We start from the raw sequence: 19,501 nt of genomic DNA, 5'->3' as shown, positions 1-19,501 counted from the left end.
ATAAATCCCTATGGATCATCCCAAGCATGAATTTGATGAAATGAGAAGTCTTATGCACAACTAGCTTGTAAAAAATGTGATGCATCTGAGAAACAAGTAGATCAAACGGTTTATTGGGAATGTCTTCTTACTGTGCTGGAAGGTTACAACTGCAGTGTGCTGTGTCCTAGTCTATACTGGAATTCTGACCAGACGGGCTGCAGTCTGCTGTTGTCTGGCGGGTGACTTTTACTCTTCTGAGGGCTTCCAGTAATGATCCAAGTTGCTCTCTATGAAGATTGTTTTTACTCAAGCTTAGAAGTTCTTGTTCAAAGCTGTATGGGCAAGAAGTCCAGAAGTTTTGCACAACTGTCACCTGGCTTTGATGTTTTAAAGTAAAGAATGTCCTGGAAGGCTAGTTTTAATTGGTGTTACCTAACAAGGGAAAGGCAGTGATGAATAATATGTAGCTCTGCTTTTCTCTGTGGAAGGTATATTGATAAAGGAAATAATATGTAAATATTGCCCTTTTTTACTAAGCTGGAAAGTTACTTTAGAGACAGTGAAACACATGCTTCAGTTGGTACCAGGACCCCAAGTAGTAAAACCCCAGAATTCTGAATTTGCATCAGTAAATAAAATTAAAGAATATATTATAAAAAGATTTCTTTCAGAATCTGAAATGCATGATGTTCAACATACAAATATGTCATTACTGGCAGAGATGATGTAAAGTATAAGGTTTGTATTGATAACAATACTTAAAACGGTAACGCAGAAAGGAAAGAAGCCTTTATTTTTCTTTGTTCATCGATGTTTTTCCACTGATCTTGGTGTAGTGCTTACCGCTCTGGAGTAGCTTTTGTCTTTGTGGGTTAGTAATGTTTTGGTTAGGCTCCTGATCTCCCAGTCTTCCCAGGTGGGGGATTGGCAGGAGGAGCACAAGAGGTGCACTTTTGAGTTCCTTTTTGAAGAATTTTTTCTGATTTTTGAAAGGACAAGGAGGAGATGCACAACAAGTATCAGCACTTTGGGAAATGGGCTACGTGAGTGGGTCAGGTTACCCCAAACCCTTAAGTTTTCTTGCTCTAGTGCTTGACTGCAGGCTTCTTCGGAGTTGTGGTTTTGGCTCTGTGTATGGTTGAGTGAGATTTAAAATGAGCACAAGGTCTTGATCCTTCTCCTGGACAGGGGAGTAAAAGCATAACCAAAGTAAACAACTGACTAATGCGTCGGGTTTAGAGGATGGGTAAAATGGAACACTCCCCATGAAGTCTGGCCCGGGGGGCTGTTCCCACCCCTACCAAGGATGATTTTGGAAAGCTGTGTGTAGATTTTTACTCGGTCATTGTTTATGTGATTAACTTAGTTGGTTAAGAAATACCCAAGACATCAAAATGGCATGGACATATTCTTGTGCCCGAGGGGTTAGCGTTTATCCCAAAACTGTGAGTACTTGGAAACAAAATAATATACTTCATCTTACAGGCAGATTGACATCAGAAATGACTTGGCAACTGGGGAAAGTGAAATATCTGTGTATGGGGGACCCCATTTAGCAGTATTTACCCTGGCAAAATTCCCTTTGGCTTTGCTGACAATGCTGGTGGAGTGAAAAAGGCTGAGTCGACAGGGAGCAGAAGGAATTCGGTGGGAAGCATTCTTTTGTGCTGTGTGTAATTCTGAATGTGCTTTTAATATTTTGGGGGTTTGTACTTCGGATTAAGTACCGAGTTAAAGACTTTGGTTTGATAATGTAGCATTTCATCTGTTGCACCAATGTCACCTAGATCTTGGATTAAAAAAAGCAAAATATGCTGTGCCTGATGTTTACAGACCCACAGCTAGAAGGACTTTTTGCTTTTAAACCCCAGTTCATTGAATGACACTGGCTGTTTTGAGATTTGGAGCAGAGAAGAAAGGGAAGGAGACAGCCAGTAAGAGGAGAGAATTAGACATACTTAAATGATCTAACAGATCAGAAGATTTGGTTGAAAAGACGACAGTCATAGTGGAGTTATATATATGTATATAAATAAAAATAATACATATGTTTATGCATGCCACAAAAGCATAAAAGGGGATTGATCTTTGTCTCTCACTTTTTTCTTTTTCTTTTTGTAATCACATTAAGAAAAAGATAAAAATTAGTGTTCAAAATATAAGGCTTGATAGTTAGTAAAGGAGTCTATCTCGAATCTATTAAAACATAATGGAAATTTAGCATCAAACTGATACTCCACTAATTAAAAATAATAAAAAACCCACCCAAAGCAAAGACACACACACCCCAAACAAGCCCATAATTCTTCCCATTGAAGAACTTAATGTGTAATTTTTAAATTACCATATCCCAAACTGTAAATAAAATACCAAAGGAAAAACTGACAAAAAATGCCACCCCTTTTTTGGGGCTGGAAGTGGCTTTATTGTCTTCACTAAGCTCTGCTGCCTGCTTGACACTGTAATGAATCAAATTATTTATTCTGATATCTAAGTACGGGTTTGCATAAACTCACTTGTTCCTGAAAACCTTAACCTGCATATCTGTGAATGTCAGGATGAGAAAATGTATCCTTTTGTAGCTAAAACTGTGTTGAAATTAGTTTATATTTTGTACTAAAACTGTTATACATCTTTGTATTGTAGGATTCTAGAAATATTTTTTCTGTGCTATTAATCACAACGTTAATCTTAATGTAAGCAGAATAGTATTAATTCCAGCTCATGGCTTCATCTCATTTGTCTGTTTCCCTTTGACATCTAAAATCAAATAGCAATAGCTATTTTGTGTCACTAAACTCCGTGGTGTGATACTGCCACTGAAATAAATAAAATGTGTGTGCAGGAAGGAGGAGAGGATCATTCAAATGTTTCGCTCGTATTCGTACTCTTTCATGTTCTTGTGCATGTGTGTGTATGTATGTGCTTGATATATATACACACGTGTATGTACACACATAGATAGTAGTGAGCTGAGTGCCTCAAGATGAATCTCTTCATGAATCTGAAAAGACAAACATGTACAAATTGTTATAAGCATTGTATTACCTATTCAATTGCTTTCATTCTAGTTTTGTATTTGAAATCAGCTGTATTAGTGGGTTGATGGGATTCCCTTTCCAAAAGAGATAATGCGTACAAGTACATTGAAGATGTGAAGGAATTGCTCAGCTTTGCTTTGTTGTTCCCAAATGCAATTTTTTAATTGCCAGCCTTACAGATTGACTTTGGGATCTGAAAGTCTAGATAAATCTTTGTTCATAATAGCTTTTCCGCAGGCCAAATGATGCTTTCATTTACACCTGTGCAACTGCATTAGCTGGCTGGCAGCTGGGGGTGGCGAGAGCTGGAAAAAGCTGTTTATGGACAGAGCGTATTTGATAATGAATCAGCAAGAAGCCATAATCCCAGACCCTTCACAGTGTTTTATAGCTCCTTCCAGAGCGCAGCCACACTGCTCAGCGGTTCAGCTGCGCTTGGCTTTCTGCTCATCTTGTTTGGCACCAGTGATGCCCTGTGCAGATGGTGGTCATAAAACTGGGAGTGGGTGACACAAAGCACGAGGACAGAAGGACCAAGCGTGAAGCTGGGAGGTGTGTGAGGAGGAGAGGGCTGGGGTGAAAGCTCACCCAGTCTCACTTCTTGCTGCCCTTCCCTTTGTGTCTGAATTCTTTGGAACAGCAAGCCAGTTCCACTGGGGGAAGAGTCATCGTGTTTAGTTTGAGAGGTCCAAAGGAAATGTGTGAGCTGGATCTGGTGAGCTGGAGGAGGATGGGGAAGGAGCCATGGTATGCCACTGCAGGCCTAGTTCCCCAAATATTTTAAGCAGTGTTGTGAGGAGTACAGCTCCTGCTGTCCATGTATCCAGTAGGACCCAGTACAGGAAAGTTCTGCATGGTAATGCTGCCCTGGAGATGAAGAAATTCAGTGTGAGCAAAACTCTAGTTAGCTGTCGGATTCTAGTAAACCCATGTGAAATCCCAGGGGGTTTTAGTGTGTTTTTGGTGTTTTTTCTTGGTTGGTTTTTTTTTTTTTTTTGGGGGTGTGTGTGTGTGTGAGTCTTAATGTTCTGTCATCATGTTGGATCCCCCCATGCTTCCAGGAACAGGAAAAGTCACTTTAGTGGCAAACCATTCCTAGCCTACCTACCCCCTCACCTCTCCCTTCCCATCAGTGGGTTTTATGCTGGTGCTTGAGGTTCGGGGTGTGATAACACCACGTGCGGTGGCTGTAGGAATGCATAATATGGAAATCATCGTTCCATGCTTTCTCACAAAATGGCCGGACCATTTGTAAGACAACATGGCAGGAGTACCGGCTGTAGGCGGTGGCACAGCTGTGTGAAATTTCAGACAAGGGTTTTGCCAAGGTTATAAAAGGTGGTAACAGGAGCTTGTGATGAGAAGACCTGAGCAATAGTGAGTAAAGGCAGCCCTGTGTGCTCTACCTGGGGTATGAGAGCGCATTTGTGTTTCAAGTGAACGCATTAGAAATGTTTTCAGAGGGTGTCAGCTGTGTTTGCATACCAGGAATGATGACAAATCATAAATTCAGTGTGAAAATAATTCACATTGCCTCCAGTACCCATTTTGTGCTGATAAAGATTATGGTACTTAAGAAAAAAATTACTTTCCTGAAATTGAAAATATAAGTGGTACTAAACTAATGGGATCGAATTCATTATATTGAGCCTAATTGCAGCATCATTGATCCAGATTTGTTCCAATGTAATTCTGTTAATATCAAAACTAGAGTAGCAAAGTGATGAGTCAGGTCTGCTGTTTGTGGGTCTCCCGTAGAGATCATTAGCTTGTATACAGTTGCATTACAATTTAAATGTCACACTGCTGCCATTTTTTCACTTGGTTTGAGGAAATATGCATATGTTGGAGCCTCCGGGTAATTTAAATTAAAGCAATTGAGAACAATAATATGAGGAATGTAGTCAAATAATAATTGTCTTAAACAGCTCAGCACAATTTGTATTAATTAAAGTAGTAGTCATCAGTTCTGTTGCCTTGTCAATATGGTGAAACTTTGAAGAAAGCTGCAATGTGATGCTGAAGATGCTTTAAATCAATTGAATTGCTAACTAAATAACTTTAGTGTAATACTAAACACCCATACTGAAAACTACCGTGATAGATTCCTGCTGAGAATGTGTGAGTTGTAAGCAACGGAAATCCTGAACGAGCATGTGTTATTTTAGTATGGTAGTATTTAGAAATTCTTGTGAGGTGCCAGAGTGCAGGGCACAGTACAAGGAAAGATGACAGGGTGTATGTACTTCATCATCCCATGCAATTACTATGTCATACAAAATGCAACAAGTAGATAAAACAGGCCAGTGGGAGAAGGGCGGATGGGGCAGTCAGGCAACCGGGTACCCACCTGGTTCAGCATGTAGCTCCAACATCTTGTCTTCTTGCATGCATTTCCTTTTTTCTTTCATTCATTCATTCTCTCATTCTCGTGCGTGTACTTGATTATCTTAACCAAAAATAAGAAATATGCTTAGGAACAGCTGCAAAAACTTACAATTATGAATTTTAGAATATTTTACTCAGTATGATTAGGTTTCCCAACAAGAAATATCATCTGTTGTAATACTGTTAAGGCAGAAATGTACCAATGGATTGAGGGATAGGAAAAAAATTCACCTAAAATCTTTTTCTGATCCCCTGTCCAGAGCAATAAAACTTGTTCACGGCCATAAGGGTTGTTACAGGTGTGTGCCTGTACATGGGTGTTCTATATGCCCATTTATGAAGCACATTTCACGAACAGATAAAACATAAGAAATTGTTTTGGTGTATTGCAGTCATCGTGTTGCATGTTGTTTGCAGTGTGTGAACTCCTGTAGCAATAGTTGTCTGTGGTGGTTTGTCCTTGAAACCTGAACTTTCCTTCAACTTTCTCTGTTACTGCTTTGCCTATAAATCTGTCTATAACTCCTGAACAACATCGTCTTTGAACGCCAGTGCATCTACTCAGTGAAATTCTCATCCAAGCTTTAATCTTCTCTCACCTTGATATATTTTAACTTCCCTCTTTATGGCCTGGCACACAAGCTGAATTTAATGGTGATAAATGTGTTTCTAAAAGCAAAAGTTATAAAGTGTATCTTAAAGATTAATCTAAGCCAAATCGTCATTTGCACCATGTTAAACTTGGGGAGGTTTGAGCTGGGAGGAGCTAAGGAGCCTCAGGCTGTAGCTTAGGCTCCTCTCTGATGTCAAGTACTTCTTTTTTTGTTTGTTGGTTGGTTTTAAAGAGCGTATATTTAGGTGTTTTTTCTACTCCAGAACATCTAGGTCATTGCTGAAGTCACTGTCTCAATTTACCTTCGTACTGTGTTCAAGAATTAAGCAAAGAGTTGTTTTGTGGAACTGCTTGAGAGGAGGAGAAGAACAAACAAATCAAGGCCTGAAAGCGAATCTTTCCAGCTCATCCTATTTGCATTTTCCCGATGCACACGGGGAATGAAATGGTACATGTGCTTCCTCTTTCCGCAGGGCAGTGGCCACCATTCTCGCTGGCTCTCTGGCAGCATGCAAATCCATCGAGCTCTAACAAAACCAGGTTATGATAGGGCTTTGCTCCTTTTTACAAAAACTTATTAGTTCACTGATAAAACTATTAATCTGCCTTCACAGCTTCTGAATTATGTAAGCAGTATGGTTTAGTAATCTGTAGGTTGGAGAAACAGTGTGTTAAAATGCTTTCAAATATGTCATACCTGTGATTTTTTTTTTTATGTGTTTTGTTACTGGAAGTTGAATTATTATAATGCATGTGTTCATTTAAATTAGCTGTTGTAATACAGAAAATGAAGTTTTTCAGGAAAGTTTCCACAGTGAAGTTTGCTTGTAGATTCAGCTTGGGCCAGACTTTGTATTGTTCCTGTTCTACATATTAAATGTACTTGATCTAGGGCCTGTTATAGGTGGATCATAAACACACCTAAAGGGTAAGAAATGTAGAGCACATTGCACCTCAGAAGAGGGTTTCTACAGATACGTATGTGTATGACACTATATATATAGTCTCCCTACAGATGTACACAGACAAATTGCTTCCCTAGGAAGAACACTCCTGTAAACAATATGATTCAAAAAACATGTTTAGGCATATGCTTATGTCTAATCAATTGAAATCTTTAGGAATAAATTTGAAGCCTGTGTTGAATTTTTTGGATTTAGGCATGTGCTCTGGTGCTTATGAGTTGGGACCAATTGTCCAGGCCTTGTGTCTTCTTTGTAGGAGATTGCAAACACTGAAACACAAAAGAGAAATCCAAGGAGACACATACTCATGCTCAAATGACAGATTCTTTATCAAACCCCTATCAAGAGGCCACTGGCTTTTGGGTTTGATTTTGGTTTGTTTTCATTCTGTTCTGCTTTTCAAGTCTTCTCTCAAGCAGGCACAGCTGGAGAGCATTAACTGAAAACAAATAATGCTGCAGAATATCCGATTGCTGGTTTTCAGCTTAATTCTGCTAAATGGTCCTCGATTTGAAGTTTTAAACTGTACTTAAATGCATTAACACTTCAAAGCCAAAGGTATCTAAACCAATCCCCCCAGCCCAGCACAAGACATGAAGAGGAGGAGGGGACAAGTTTTACCCGAGTCCTTCCCTCTGTTCAAGCTTTCTGGCCTTCCTTTCTCCCTTTAGCATATTTAATTTCAAGTACCAAATCTTTGTGGGATATGGCTTAGCTCAGACATAGGGGGATGTTTGTGTTATTTTTGTATTTTTACATCCCCACCCTGTCTGCTAAAGGCAAGGTGCTGATGTGGTACAACATAAAGCTTTATTTGTCCTAGTAGGCAACTGCTGGAGACAGGGGCTGTTTATCAGCCTTGACTGATACAGGCACAGTGGCTGTTTATCAGCCTTGACTGATTGGAAAAAATCTCACCATCTGCCACCCATTATGCTTTTGAAGAAGCGAGTGCGATAGCTTCCAGCTGGATGTGAACAAGCTGCATGGGTGGGAGGGGGTGATGGAGGGGGGTGTGTGCACTCTGCCTCCCGTAACAGCATCAGCTGCGGCGGGGGATGTCAGAGCTTTGTACACGCAACTTCCGCGAAGGCAGCCTAAGTTTGGTAGCAGGCTGCCAGAGCCTACATGGTATAAACATGATATAGAGAGATAAACATGGGAGTTAGAGAGAAATAGTAATCCTTGCTCGAAAAGCCAGGGTGTTCCTGTTTAATTGCAGATTTCTTGAGAATGGTGATTCTGTTGGATCGCCTAAGCTGTAATTAAAATGGGCTGTTCTGAGGTGCTTCCCGTGTATGGCTTGCTGGGGTAGGCTGCAGAGCTGGAAGACATCTGTGGGAAAAATAGATAAGTGATTTCTTTTATCCTGTTATCCTTTGACTGAATTTTCATTGCTGTTAGGAGATTTATTAGCGTTTTTTATGATTGGTCAAAGCCTATGTTCTTTAATATATTATTTGCAATTTCCTTTCTCTAGATTGTGCCAGTTAAGGAACACAACTCAAATTTTCCATCAGTTGCATCAGGGAAGCCATAAATAAGTCACAGGGGGTGTATTTATGTATCGTATTATGTGGGGGAAAGAACTTGGCCTGCAATGCATAAAATTAGAACAATCATTAAGCTTTGGCAGAAAGGTTGGAAGGAAAACTCCTGGCTTATGTGTATTTGTATGTTTATTCTATGTGATAATTAAATGGCAGTTACAAATTTCTGTATACCCTAAATCATCCTAATGGAAACACTTAGGCCACATTACTCCTTAGCAGGTGTTTGAATACCTGGAGGAAGGGGGAAAAATCAAGAAAAAGGATTAAAACCCAAATGTGCCGCAGTCTGGAGTACAGCGGGACCTCAAGCAGCCTGACAGGGGACAGAGGATTGTCCATTGGAAGGGGTAGGTGTGGGGTAGCAGAGCGGTCACGAGCCGTGGGGGGAGCTTGCCCTTCCCACCTGCTTCATGGGAGGCCCACCAGAACAGGGACAGTCTGAGGGTCGCCTCGGGTCTGTGTTGGATCCCCTTTCTGTGACAGAGGGTTACTCTTATGGGAACGCCATCCCTCTAAAGATGCTGATGACTGTTGAATCTCGTATTTTGCCGAGATCAAAAGAAGCGCAGGGCAGGAACCGGAGTGATGCTGGTGGGAAAGTGGAGAGGGCAGAACGGGAAGCCAGGCAATAGCCTAGTGCGCGTGTACCGACAGCCTGGTAACTTGTATAGAAAACCTTGTGCCCAGTTAGGATACGAACAAGTGCATTGTTCATTTTCCTCGTTTCCAAGACCACTGTCGGTGCACCAGGCATGTATTGCTCTTGCAAGAGGTTACTTTTTTCTCTGTTCTTGAGGCGGCGCTGCGTCACCTCGCTCCTCTGCCGGGTGATGAGCATTCTGGGGCAAGAAAGGTTGTGCTGCCTTGTAAATGAGCTGGCTCTTCCCGCATGGCACTGCTAGCACAGCAGAGCTGGGGCTGGGGAGATGGCGTCCACATCTGTAATGATGTGTGATTCCATTTCTGTCTCATACCGCTGTGTCCTCCCTCTTCCCTGCTCCCACCCTGCCTGACGGCAGTTGGGATCAGCAACATGAATCGCTGAATAGAAGTGCTTTTTAATAAGTTTAATGCCAAAAACATCAAAAGATAAGATAATTTGGTATCTTAGGTAGACCTATAAAATAACTAACAAATTTTTGGTTACAGGGATTCTCGCAAAAACTCCCTTTGTTTTTCAATCAGCTTTAATTTTGCTTTGATTGTGGTTTGTTTGGTTTTGGTTTTGGTTTTTTTTTTTTTTCCTCAGACAGCTCTGGTTTTATCAAATGAGATTAAAATATGCTCCTCATAGGCTAGTGAAGGCCATGAACATTATGTGCTGTTAAAGCTTTAAAAATTTCTTTTAAAAATTGATATTGTCATTTGGCAAACAACTGTTGTGTGCTGAAAGCTGCTCTTTGGTATGAGCCTTATGTAACATCGCAGTTAATAACATTTAGTGTTATTGGATCCTAAATGACTTTAGTATCTCAACTATAAAAGCCTGTTTACAAAGATGAGGCAGTCTTGTTGGAGTGTCGGATTGTTAAATAACTACAGGTCGCCAAAATTAAATGAACTTTTCAGCTGGTAATGATGTGCAAATTGCTATCACAGATGCATATTTATTGCGGAAATGCTCATGAGCACATAGTTATTTCTAGTTACAAACATTTCTTTGCCTTTGTCCTTAAACTGTCAGTGATAACATTAAAACAAATAAATCCAGATACATAAACACGGCTATTCTGTGTTATCAATAGCTAAGTGGCTACTAAATAGCTATTTAAAATTAATTTACTGAATAGCTATGTAAGCTATTTTTAAGCTCTTTGCTGTTACATTAAGTAACTATTGCAGCTATTTTTTACACCGCTTGGTGAAATGCAGCTCTACGTAAGGTGAGCAGCTGTTGTGCCTTGCCCCGGCTCCCAGGGGTGCAGGTGTCGGGGTGTGTGTGTAACCGTTGCGTAGGGAAAACGGAAGGTCTGTGACAGCGTACCCCACTCGGGGACCCGCGGTGGGCCTGCTGCGGATACTGCTGAGGAACAGAAGCAAAGGTCTGCTGCTTAGCTGGGTTTTTTAAATGGGCCTGCTTGTAAACTGCTGGTAAAAAACTGGGAGATACAGGGATTAAACGTTGCCACATAAACTAAACAGTACTACTTTCTCACTTTTTTTTTTTTTTTTCCTCTTGAAAAATAGTTTTCAGTAATGTGACAGTTGTGAGGAGCTAATTTTGGGTCAAGAGGTTTCATAGTAAACTTTAAATGAGCAGACTGTTCCTTAAGGTACATTCAGGAAGGTGGCAGGAGATGGCCCGAGGCTCAGTTCATCTCTTACCCACCAAGCTGTAGTTGTGTTTTTTTCTCTGTGGATATTTTGAAGGTGAAAAACAAGCAAATACAGTACTGTGATTGCATTCCGGAAGGTGCTAACTTAGAGACAGCAGTAGAAAAAGCATATTAGGCCATGTATGCAAATTTACACGCAGGAAACGGGGTGTGTGCTTGGGGGGTGGGGGTGTAAAATCAGGCATGGAAAATGAAAATACTTAGTAGTGTTGCATTTTCAATATAGGAGCTCCACTTACCTTGCAACTTGATAAGAACTGCTCCATCTACAGTAAACCCATGATACGAGTTCTGCTGGAGCCTGGGAGGAGGCGCTGGGTTCCCGCTGCGAAGCTTGCTGCCTTGCCCCAGAGTGGCTCACTTTGAATTTCTTAGCCTGGTTGGAAATTTAATATAAAGAGTCATTCTTGTGAATCATGTTTTCTTTACAATTTTGCATTCCAACTCAGCAATTCATTCCTCCTTTTTTTAATGGCACGAACGTTATTGGAAGACGCAGGACTTCAGCAAAATGGGTAGTTCATGTTCTGGGAGGCTTGAATGCTCCAGTTTCATTCCGTTGTGTTTTATTCTAAAAATGCAACACTTACAATGCATATTAGGTATACTAATGAGTGAGATGTTCTGACAATCAGTTAATAACCCTGAATTTTAAAGTTTTTCAAAGGTAAATATTTAATGTGAAAGAAAGACTTTTTCAGTAGCTAAACTTACAGCTAACTGTGTGTCTTCAGAATATTCATCTGCCTATCTCTTGCATTATTAGACTACCCTCAGCATTTGTATGATCTCAAATTAAAATAGCAGTTTGACAATGCTGTTTGAAATGTTTGGGTGTGCTGTTGAGTGTTTTGGATACATCAAGTCTACATGTGTGTCTTAGGTGGGGTGCACAGCAATATATACTTGGGATGGTTGAACGTTTCCTTTCCGAAAGGGCTGAGCTACTTGTGGTATTTTTGTTTCTGAAAACCTGCAGCCCTTTTGGTGTTTGCATGTGTATTTTGCATTCCAATTGAGCAATTCATTCCTCCTTTTTCTAATGGCAAGAACGTTATTAGAGGTCGCAGAACTTCAGCAAAATGAGTAGTTCATGTTCTGGGAGACTTGAACGCTCCAGTTTCATTCCATTGTGTGTGAAAGACAACGACTCAGCCGTTACAACAGATGATGAGCAAACCTCTTTGCAGCAGTCCATTTCCTCACCAGCACGCTGTGCTGTGCTAACAGCATCCCAGTTCCCCCTCTCTGAGCTCCAGTGTGGGAAATGCAACTGGAGAATCATCGGAGCAGCAGTGGGGGCACAGCGGGGCCTGGCACGCGGCGTGAGTGCCAGATATGGCAGCCAGGCTGCGCGCCAGATACTGGCACCTGATGAATGTTAAAGCATCTCTGAAATTCCCACTTGCTTACGTCTAGATTGCAGGCCATGGCACTCCGGCACGCCTTTGCCCTGCCGGTTCCCAAGGCAGGGGACCTGCTGGGGCACAGAATGGTACCCACCTAGCCCAGGGCCTGGAGATCGGAGCACGGCTGAGCCTGTCTTAGCTTCAGGGCAGGGTGCTCGGGGGGTGACCCCAGATGGCAGAGTTGAGGAGCACTCCGGGCTGCCATAGAGCACAGCACCAAAGGTCTGCATCATCTTTGTACTTTGTCTCCCCCTTATTAATCCCAGTGCCTCCCGCTGGAACTTGTCCGGTTTTCAGAACCTAACTTGTGCTTCTAAACTTTTTTCTGAACGATCCTCCTTTGTAAAATACTTACTAAAAATGTGCAATGCGATGGATGGGAGAGTGCTCGCCTTAAGGTATATACCAAATGTTGAATAATGCTTCTGTTGAGTTAGGCTGCCTGAATATTGCTGGTCTTTAATTTTAAAGTTTTACATTTATCCCATAAACTAATTTGAAAAATAAGATTATTTCTTTTTCTGAATTTATTTTTTGATCATTTAGGACTATTCACAGCTGCAAAAATGTTTTTACTTAAAGTGCTGTTATGACAACTTTTCCTCAAGTTCTTACAGCCAGAAGCCCAGAAAATATAACTTTTATTTAGTATTGTAGGACAAGCCTGTTCTAAATTTGTTGTAGATCTGAACTGCAGTTGGATAGAAAAAGGGAAAAGAGTTTAGTTAAATTTTCAAGTTGGAAAACCACATTCAGTACGTGTAATTTAGCAGCTGTTGCAAACACTTGGGGGCATTTTCTTTAGCATTTGAAAATTCCCTGAAGAAGTGAGACAGGAGACATTATTTAGAATTTCAACTTGAAATATATTTTAACGTTTTCTTAAATTGTATTTTGAAGTTTAGGATTAACTCTGTGCCTGGCTGCACAGATGGCTACATTTTACATACTCCTTTGTCTAGGGGAATAAAAAAAAAAAAAAAAAAAGGACCACATGGTCAGTTAATGGCTTTAAACACTCTTAGTCTTTATTTTACATCTTCTTAATGGGACCTCAGAGATTTTGGGAAGATATTCAGAAAATTGTTGTTTATGGTGTAAGACTTGTAAGATGCGGTGTATTCTGTGTCCTGGAACTCATGAGCTATTTTTGCTCCAATTTATTAATCCTGGTTGATAAATTTTACAGCTCCATCCCTTAAGATTTAACGGTCATAATTCTGGTATGTGAAAATAAAAACTTAAGATCACCAATGTATAGAAAATGTTACTTTATTACTGGAATGTAAGGTCACTTTTTATTTAATCTTTTAATAGACAATATTACAGATTAAGTGGATTTTTACAGAGAAGTAGACTCCATATCTGAGTCACTGAAGTGGTTATAAAGTAAAATAAGCTTTCTAGTCTTTTAGCGTACAACAGAATGCTCTCTAAGCTTTTCTGCTAGACGCTTTTGGGAAACACCGTAGTGAACTGTGGACTATACGGATCAATTGTGATGCTGGGATAAATGATGGAAAATCCATTAAGTCAGTGGTGTGTCACCAGAGCGGACAGTTCTAGCATATAAAGCCAATTTAAATTGGATATTTTGTGCTTTGTAATGATTTTTTTCAAGTTGAAATAGATTCAGATAAACGATTGTTTAGGTTAACGTAGTTTTTGGAAATCAACTTGTGGCTTGTGAAGGAACTCTAGATAAAAACACTGAGTGCTGTGCAGTGTTGAGCATTTGTAAGTGATCTGGCAAGTTTATAAAAGGTTATTAATATAATATAGGCACATGATTTTTTTTTCCCTTCTCCATTTTGAAGTCCTAGTAAGGTTTTAAAGGCTACTACTGTTTTATCATGTAAAGAGGAAGTGTTTCCTGTAGTCTTTTAAGCACCTACCCTTTTAAACCAACATGTGTAACCAAATCCATCTGGTTAAAGTTGTTCTTGCAGATAGCTGTAACCGGCTCTGCAGCCACAGAGGTCCTTCATGCTACCGCTAGATGCAAATTCAATGATGGTTCCTGCAATTCTGTGTGAGCTCCGCAGGCCAGGGCGGGATATAGGGGTGAGATGGTTTGAGATGCTACAGACCACTGGTTTTGGGCCTCCAGTCTTAAGTGTTATCAGCCAGACGTTTCTCACAGATGGTTAATGCACTTCTGTTAAACTGAGAGCATCTACAGATGTTTTTTGCTTATTTTGGGGGTGTTTGTGTATATATGAGAACACCCTCCCTGCTTTCTGGTCAGCTAAATCCTCTTCCCTTAATCTATTCATGGAGGAAGAGGTTAATTTTCTTCTAGATTTCTGAGGTTGTTTTTGTTTATCTTTTTTTTGCTTCCAATGAACTTCCTAGAAAGAAAGGCTAAGAGGGTGTTGCAGGAAAAGCAGTGTTTGATGAGTGGTTTGGTTACCCTTTAAGTACCATTTCCAGTTCCGAAGATGCAGAAGGAACTGGTAAGTAAAGAGAAGTTGCCAGTGTAGTTCACATTAACACATGACAAATGCTGTGTTAGAAACAAAGTAGGGGCTCTTTGTCTCGTTATTGCATTTCCAGATTTCTAACTTCTTATGCTGCGATTTGGTAGGCCTGAAGAGTGCGTCTAGATTATTATTTTAAGCCTTACAGATAAGGAAGTTCAGTCTGAAACTTTACAGTCACTTACTATGGGTGAAATGCATAGAATTCTGTCTGTGCTCCTATTGATTCTCTTAATTGCCTCATGATTGTCAGGTTTTTCACAATACCATTACTATCTTTATGACTGTTTAATACAAAACAGAGTCTACATTAATAAATAAAACATTGCTTGTAAATGGAGAAGCAGAAAAATTAACTCTGTTTTCTTTTATTTTTTTCAGCGGAACCCCTGCCTTTAATGGACTTGTGCCGAAGATCAATTCGTTTTGCTCTTGGCAGAGACCGCCTGCATGATATAGAAATTCTACCTTTGCCTCTCTCTCTGAAAAATTATTTACAGTACCAATAAGACATCTAGAACCCTCTGGCCTCACTTTGGACTACATCAATGCAAATGGCAGAAAATTGTTTACAGCAAAATATAAATCTTCGTGATGGACACTTAAGTGTTATTTAATTTTTAATATATATTTTTTCTGAACCAGTGAAAGCAGATCACTGTGGGGGACTACTAAAGAATGTGAAAACATTGATTTGATCGAGATTTGTGTATTATCTGTTGCCTGTTGTGTTTACAGTCCTGAAGGCCATTATTCTCATCTCTCATATTGGTTTATCTTTGTTGCCTCTGGTCAATGCCAATAGAAAATCAGACCTGCAAGATCCACTGTCATACAGGACAGAGAATTTTTCAGTAATGTGATTTTTTTTTTTTCCTTTTTCTTTCTCTCTGCTACACCTCACCCCAATAGATAAAAATAAATTAGCAAAAGAAAAACCTTGACAGTAACTTTTGAAAAAATATTTAAACCTTGCCTTTGATATGCAGAGTTGTTGAGAGCTTTAAGTGTTCAGCACTCAACATAATCAGGCCTATAATATCTAAAAGTTCTAACATTTAAAGTAGAGTATTGTCTAGAAGAAGAATATGTGATTTAAAAATACAAGAGGAAAAAAAAGGTATATGTGTCAGAAAGATCAGGTTTTGGATGTGGTAACAGTAAGATGCAGTTCATTGTTTGCAAGACCAAATCTAGTCCCTCCAAAGTTCTGCAGTTTGTAACAAAGTGTTCACTATCCCAAGAATTTAGGATATTTGTATTTTAGAAAGCTTGTCACTTTTTTTATTTGAACAAATTTATAATTTTTATGTGGTATGAACTCTAAGTACTTGGTTCTCTTTTTAATGTATGTGTGGTTATAATGTTTATTTAACTGTTTAGAGTCTGTGGAGTTCTCATTTAACTGTTTCCCATCTTGGGGTGACTGATTTTGGTTTTTTTCCCCAACTCCACCTGAAATGTATTAATTTTTCAGGCTCATCCCATTTTTTAAGATGCTGCTTTCTATTTGCATTTCTTACATGTTTCAAGTTATCTGCCTGATCAGTTATCTAGTTTTTAAACTGGAAGTTGTTGTTATGGCAGGATGTCAAATATTTAGACTGAGCTGCCTTCAGCATATTTTAATGTGAATTTACTGATGAATGAGGAGAAAATTTCTAATAAAGTCTACTGTCCAAAACAAAACTCTTGTCTCCTTTGATGAAGTGTTAAATAACATAGCAATGCATACAGAGTTGAAGTTCAGTTCCTCCTGCAGCTTTGCAAATGCTTGTGTTCAGCACTTCTTTCAAATTGCTGCTTTGGGTTCACGTGTGAGCAACACTGTGGGCAATGTGTTTGGTTCCTGATTTGTCCCACTTGCTCAGAATATAGCTGTACTCTTGCTTTTAACACAATTCTGGCTAGATTCCTCTAAACAAAACCTCAGTTTTTTGCAAAGTTGCACTTTAAGGCTCCGTGCTTTTGAGGTAGGCTGAAGTTTGACTGCTGTGCACTGATGATACAGGCACAACCACTGAACGGCAGATGGTTGCCCTTCTCTGTCACCCCAAGGAACAGAATTACAGTTTCAATTGGGAAAGAGAAACATGAGATAAACAAGGTACAACACCACAGCAAGACTGGAAACAACAAGAGCAAGGTAACACAGGGATGTCAACAGTTAAGTATTTGTTTCTCTGAACTTGACTATCAAAGTTGATGCTTGCTTCAGCATCAACTTACTTTTGGGCTTGCTTTCATTTCATTAACTGTATTCGTTACTTCAGTCTTGCAAAGGGGAAGAAATTACAGCTGTGATCTGTATTTCTTACTTTTCCCGCTTGTTTAATATTAAACCTTTTGTCTCTATAGGTATGTAGGAAGAAGGAGATACAAAGGTAACACACTCGAAAGGAAAATATAGCTAAGTCAAGTGATCTTTCATAAGCAAGGTAAGCAGCTGTTCAGGAATGGCATAGTAATCCTGGTAGACCTTATTTTTCCACCACTGAAGTCCGTTGTAGGTAAGCATTTCCTAAAATCAGTTTTGCTGTGTGTAACTAGATTTCATGTTCCTTTCAATAACTGCAGTGACACAACTGTTTAAGTGTTGTCTTCTCTGGTGTTTCACTTGGCACAGGCTAACAGCTTTTTAGTGGTTTAACTTTCAAACAGGTTTTTTCCTAACACTTTGCTGCCTTCCAGGAGTGCTAATTTTACAGGAGTGATAGATTTGTTCTTTTACTTTTCCCTAATTGCATGCTGTGATGCTGTGGATGGTAGATACACCCCTTCATGTGAGATTAGGGCCCTCCTTTGGGGGTCAAAGTTTCTTGGTCCACAGAATTTTTGTAAGGAGGGTGTACCATGGAGAATATTAGCCATACTTCAGCGTTCCTACTACCCATCCCTTTGTGAATAGATTCTTTTCCAGGAGGGCTTATAGGGAAACCACAGTGCCCATCTGTATTGCTGGTAAAAATGAGTCAAGCATTGAGGCTAAGCATGTAGTCAGAGTACCTCTTCACCGAATGTATCAAGAGTCTCCTCTCTGTTATGGAACTCCAGCCTGGGTGGTACATTCTTGACATGGATGCTCAAGGCTGGCTCTCCTGGAATGCAAACACTGTTTACTGTCTGCTTTAGGAGTGAATTGAGCACTAATTAAAAGGTGGCAGTGCATTGGCTTTTGCCCAAAACGGAGGTCAAACACTAAGTTGCAATCATTCTTCAACCAATGCAGCTGAAACTTCTCAGTCCCTCTGTCCTGGAAACCTAAATGCAGCAAGATACCTGCCCAGAAGTCTACGCTCAGACGTGTCTAACAGAGGGGGTGATTACTTACTACAAAGCTGTACTACAAGATTTGCAGTAAGATCTCTCTTGCACCTTTATTTTTAATTTCCAGCTGCTTCTGACTTTCATCACACAAAGAAATAGACAATAGATGTGATTATTTTCAGCTTTTGTATCCCTGCGCCTGAGCAAAAGGAGTATAGCTTTTCTAGACATGATCTGGAAGTTTTCGCACGGCTGGTAAACCAAGGCCAATAGAAACTTTTCAAAGCAAAACACGAGTCTTAACCGTAATATTTAAAAGAACAGGGCACATTCCTGGGAGCTGCCACCAAATTGCGACCTTTGTGATGGGTGCATGCTAATTAGTGGGTTGCAGTAGAAAGTATTTCACCTACTTTTTTGGGGATTTGGATCTCTAATATGACCCCTTCCAAGGAGGTACCAAAAATGCAGAATCCCTTCTATTAGAACTGTGGTTAAGACTTGTGGATATATCATGGTGTCCCTTCATTACTTTTTCAAGATTTCCATTCTTCATCCTTCTGCACCTCTTGTGAGGGAAGGGTCTTGATTTACCCACCTAGAGGTGCTGTTGTCGTGATCACAATTTGCACTTGCTATAACCTCATTGACAGTCTCAGCTTTTAGATTTACTAAAGGTCTTGTTTCACAACATGTAAATTTGGGGTCAAATCTGAGAAGCTGTTGTCCTTTGGTATAGCAGCTGTCACATGTATCCCTTCTACTAGGCTGGCAAAGTCAGTGCTGTGAAGACTTTGTTTCTGCTCCATATTGGGCCAAGGGAAATGTGTTGAAATGTCTGCGTTCTCATCCAGAGGTAATGTAATATAATCTGTAGAGAAACTGTGAAGTCTCGGTTTAGACTTCGCATGTAGGCTTTCTGGTGATCAGGTTTGTATCTCAACAGATAGACTCAAACTCTTCCTGTTGAGGTAGGATCTAACTTCGTGAGTTTCTTAGTGTTCGCTTGAAGCTGGGAAAAACTGTTAACGGAAGCAGCTATGTACGAGTCATGTGAGTGTTTCTGATAGTTATAAAAGAGCAGCAAGCCAGGAATGCTATAAAACTTCCTTCTCATCTCCATTACAGTTGGAACTAAACTATGACCATATGTTCTCACGTCAGTCAGCGGCAATCGCCATGTAGCAAGCTTTGTATCAGAGCCAGCAGTACTCATTCAGGTACAATTCCCACTGACATCAGCGGGAGATCTGTCCGAGTCAGCACTGCTGCTTTTGGTTCCCATGTAAAGATCTCCAAACATTTCCAATACATTGTATTGAGCGATACTTTATTATATGTAAGCAATGTCAAGCAGATGGTTTCTGCAGCAGTTTTTCTAATTTGGCAAAACATGCTGGCAAGTGTAGTTAGGTAGATGTGAGAAAGTGGAACGAAAAAGTGTGTCTAGTTCAGGCTGAGAGTGAT

General features: G+C 40.1%; 1 protein-coding gene across 1 annotated transcript in view; it reads left to right on the top strand.

Moving 5' to 3' along the window:
• Positions 1 to 16,456, top strand: part of SPSB4 (splA/ryanodine receptor domain and SOCS box containing 4) — a 90,269-nt gene extending 73,813 nt beyond the window's left edge. The window contains exon 3 of the mRNA XM_005232240.3: positions 15,149 to 16,456. Within this exon, the coding sequence (XP_005232297.1) occupies positions 15,149 to 15,276 (128 nt within the window). The 3' untranslated portion in view covers positions 15,277 to 16,456. The remainder of the gene's footprint in view (positions 1 to 15,148) is intronic.
• The last annotated feature ends 3,045 nt before the right edge of the window (positions 16,457 to 19,501 follow it).

This window comes from Falco peregrinus, chromosome 12 (genome assembly GCF_023634155.1).
Source record: "Falco peregrinus isolate bFalPer1 chromosome 12, bFalPer1.pri, whole genome shotgun sequence".
Classification (NCBI taxonomy): domain Eukaryota; kingdom Metazoa; phylum Chordata; class Aves; order Falconiformes; family Falconidae; genus Falco; species Falco peregrinus.
The sequence above is the reverse complement of the archived record's forward strand: the minus strand, read 5'-3'. Positions and strand labels throughout refer to the sequence as shown.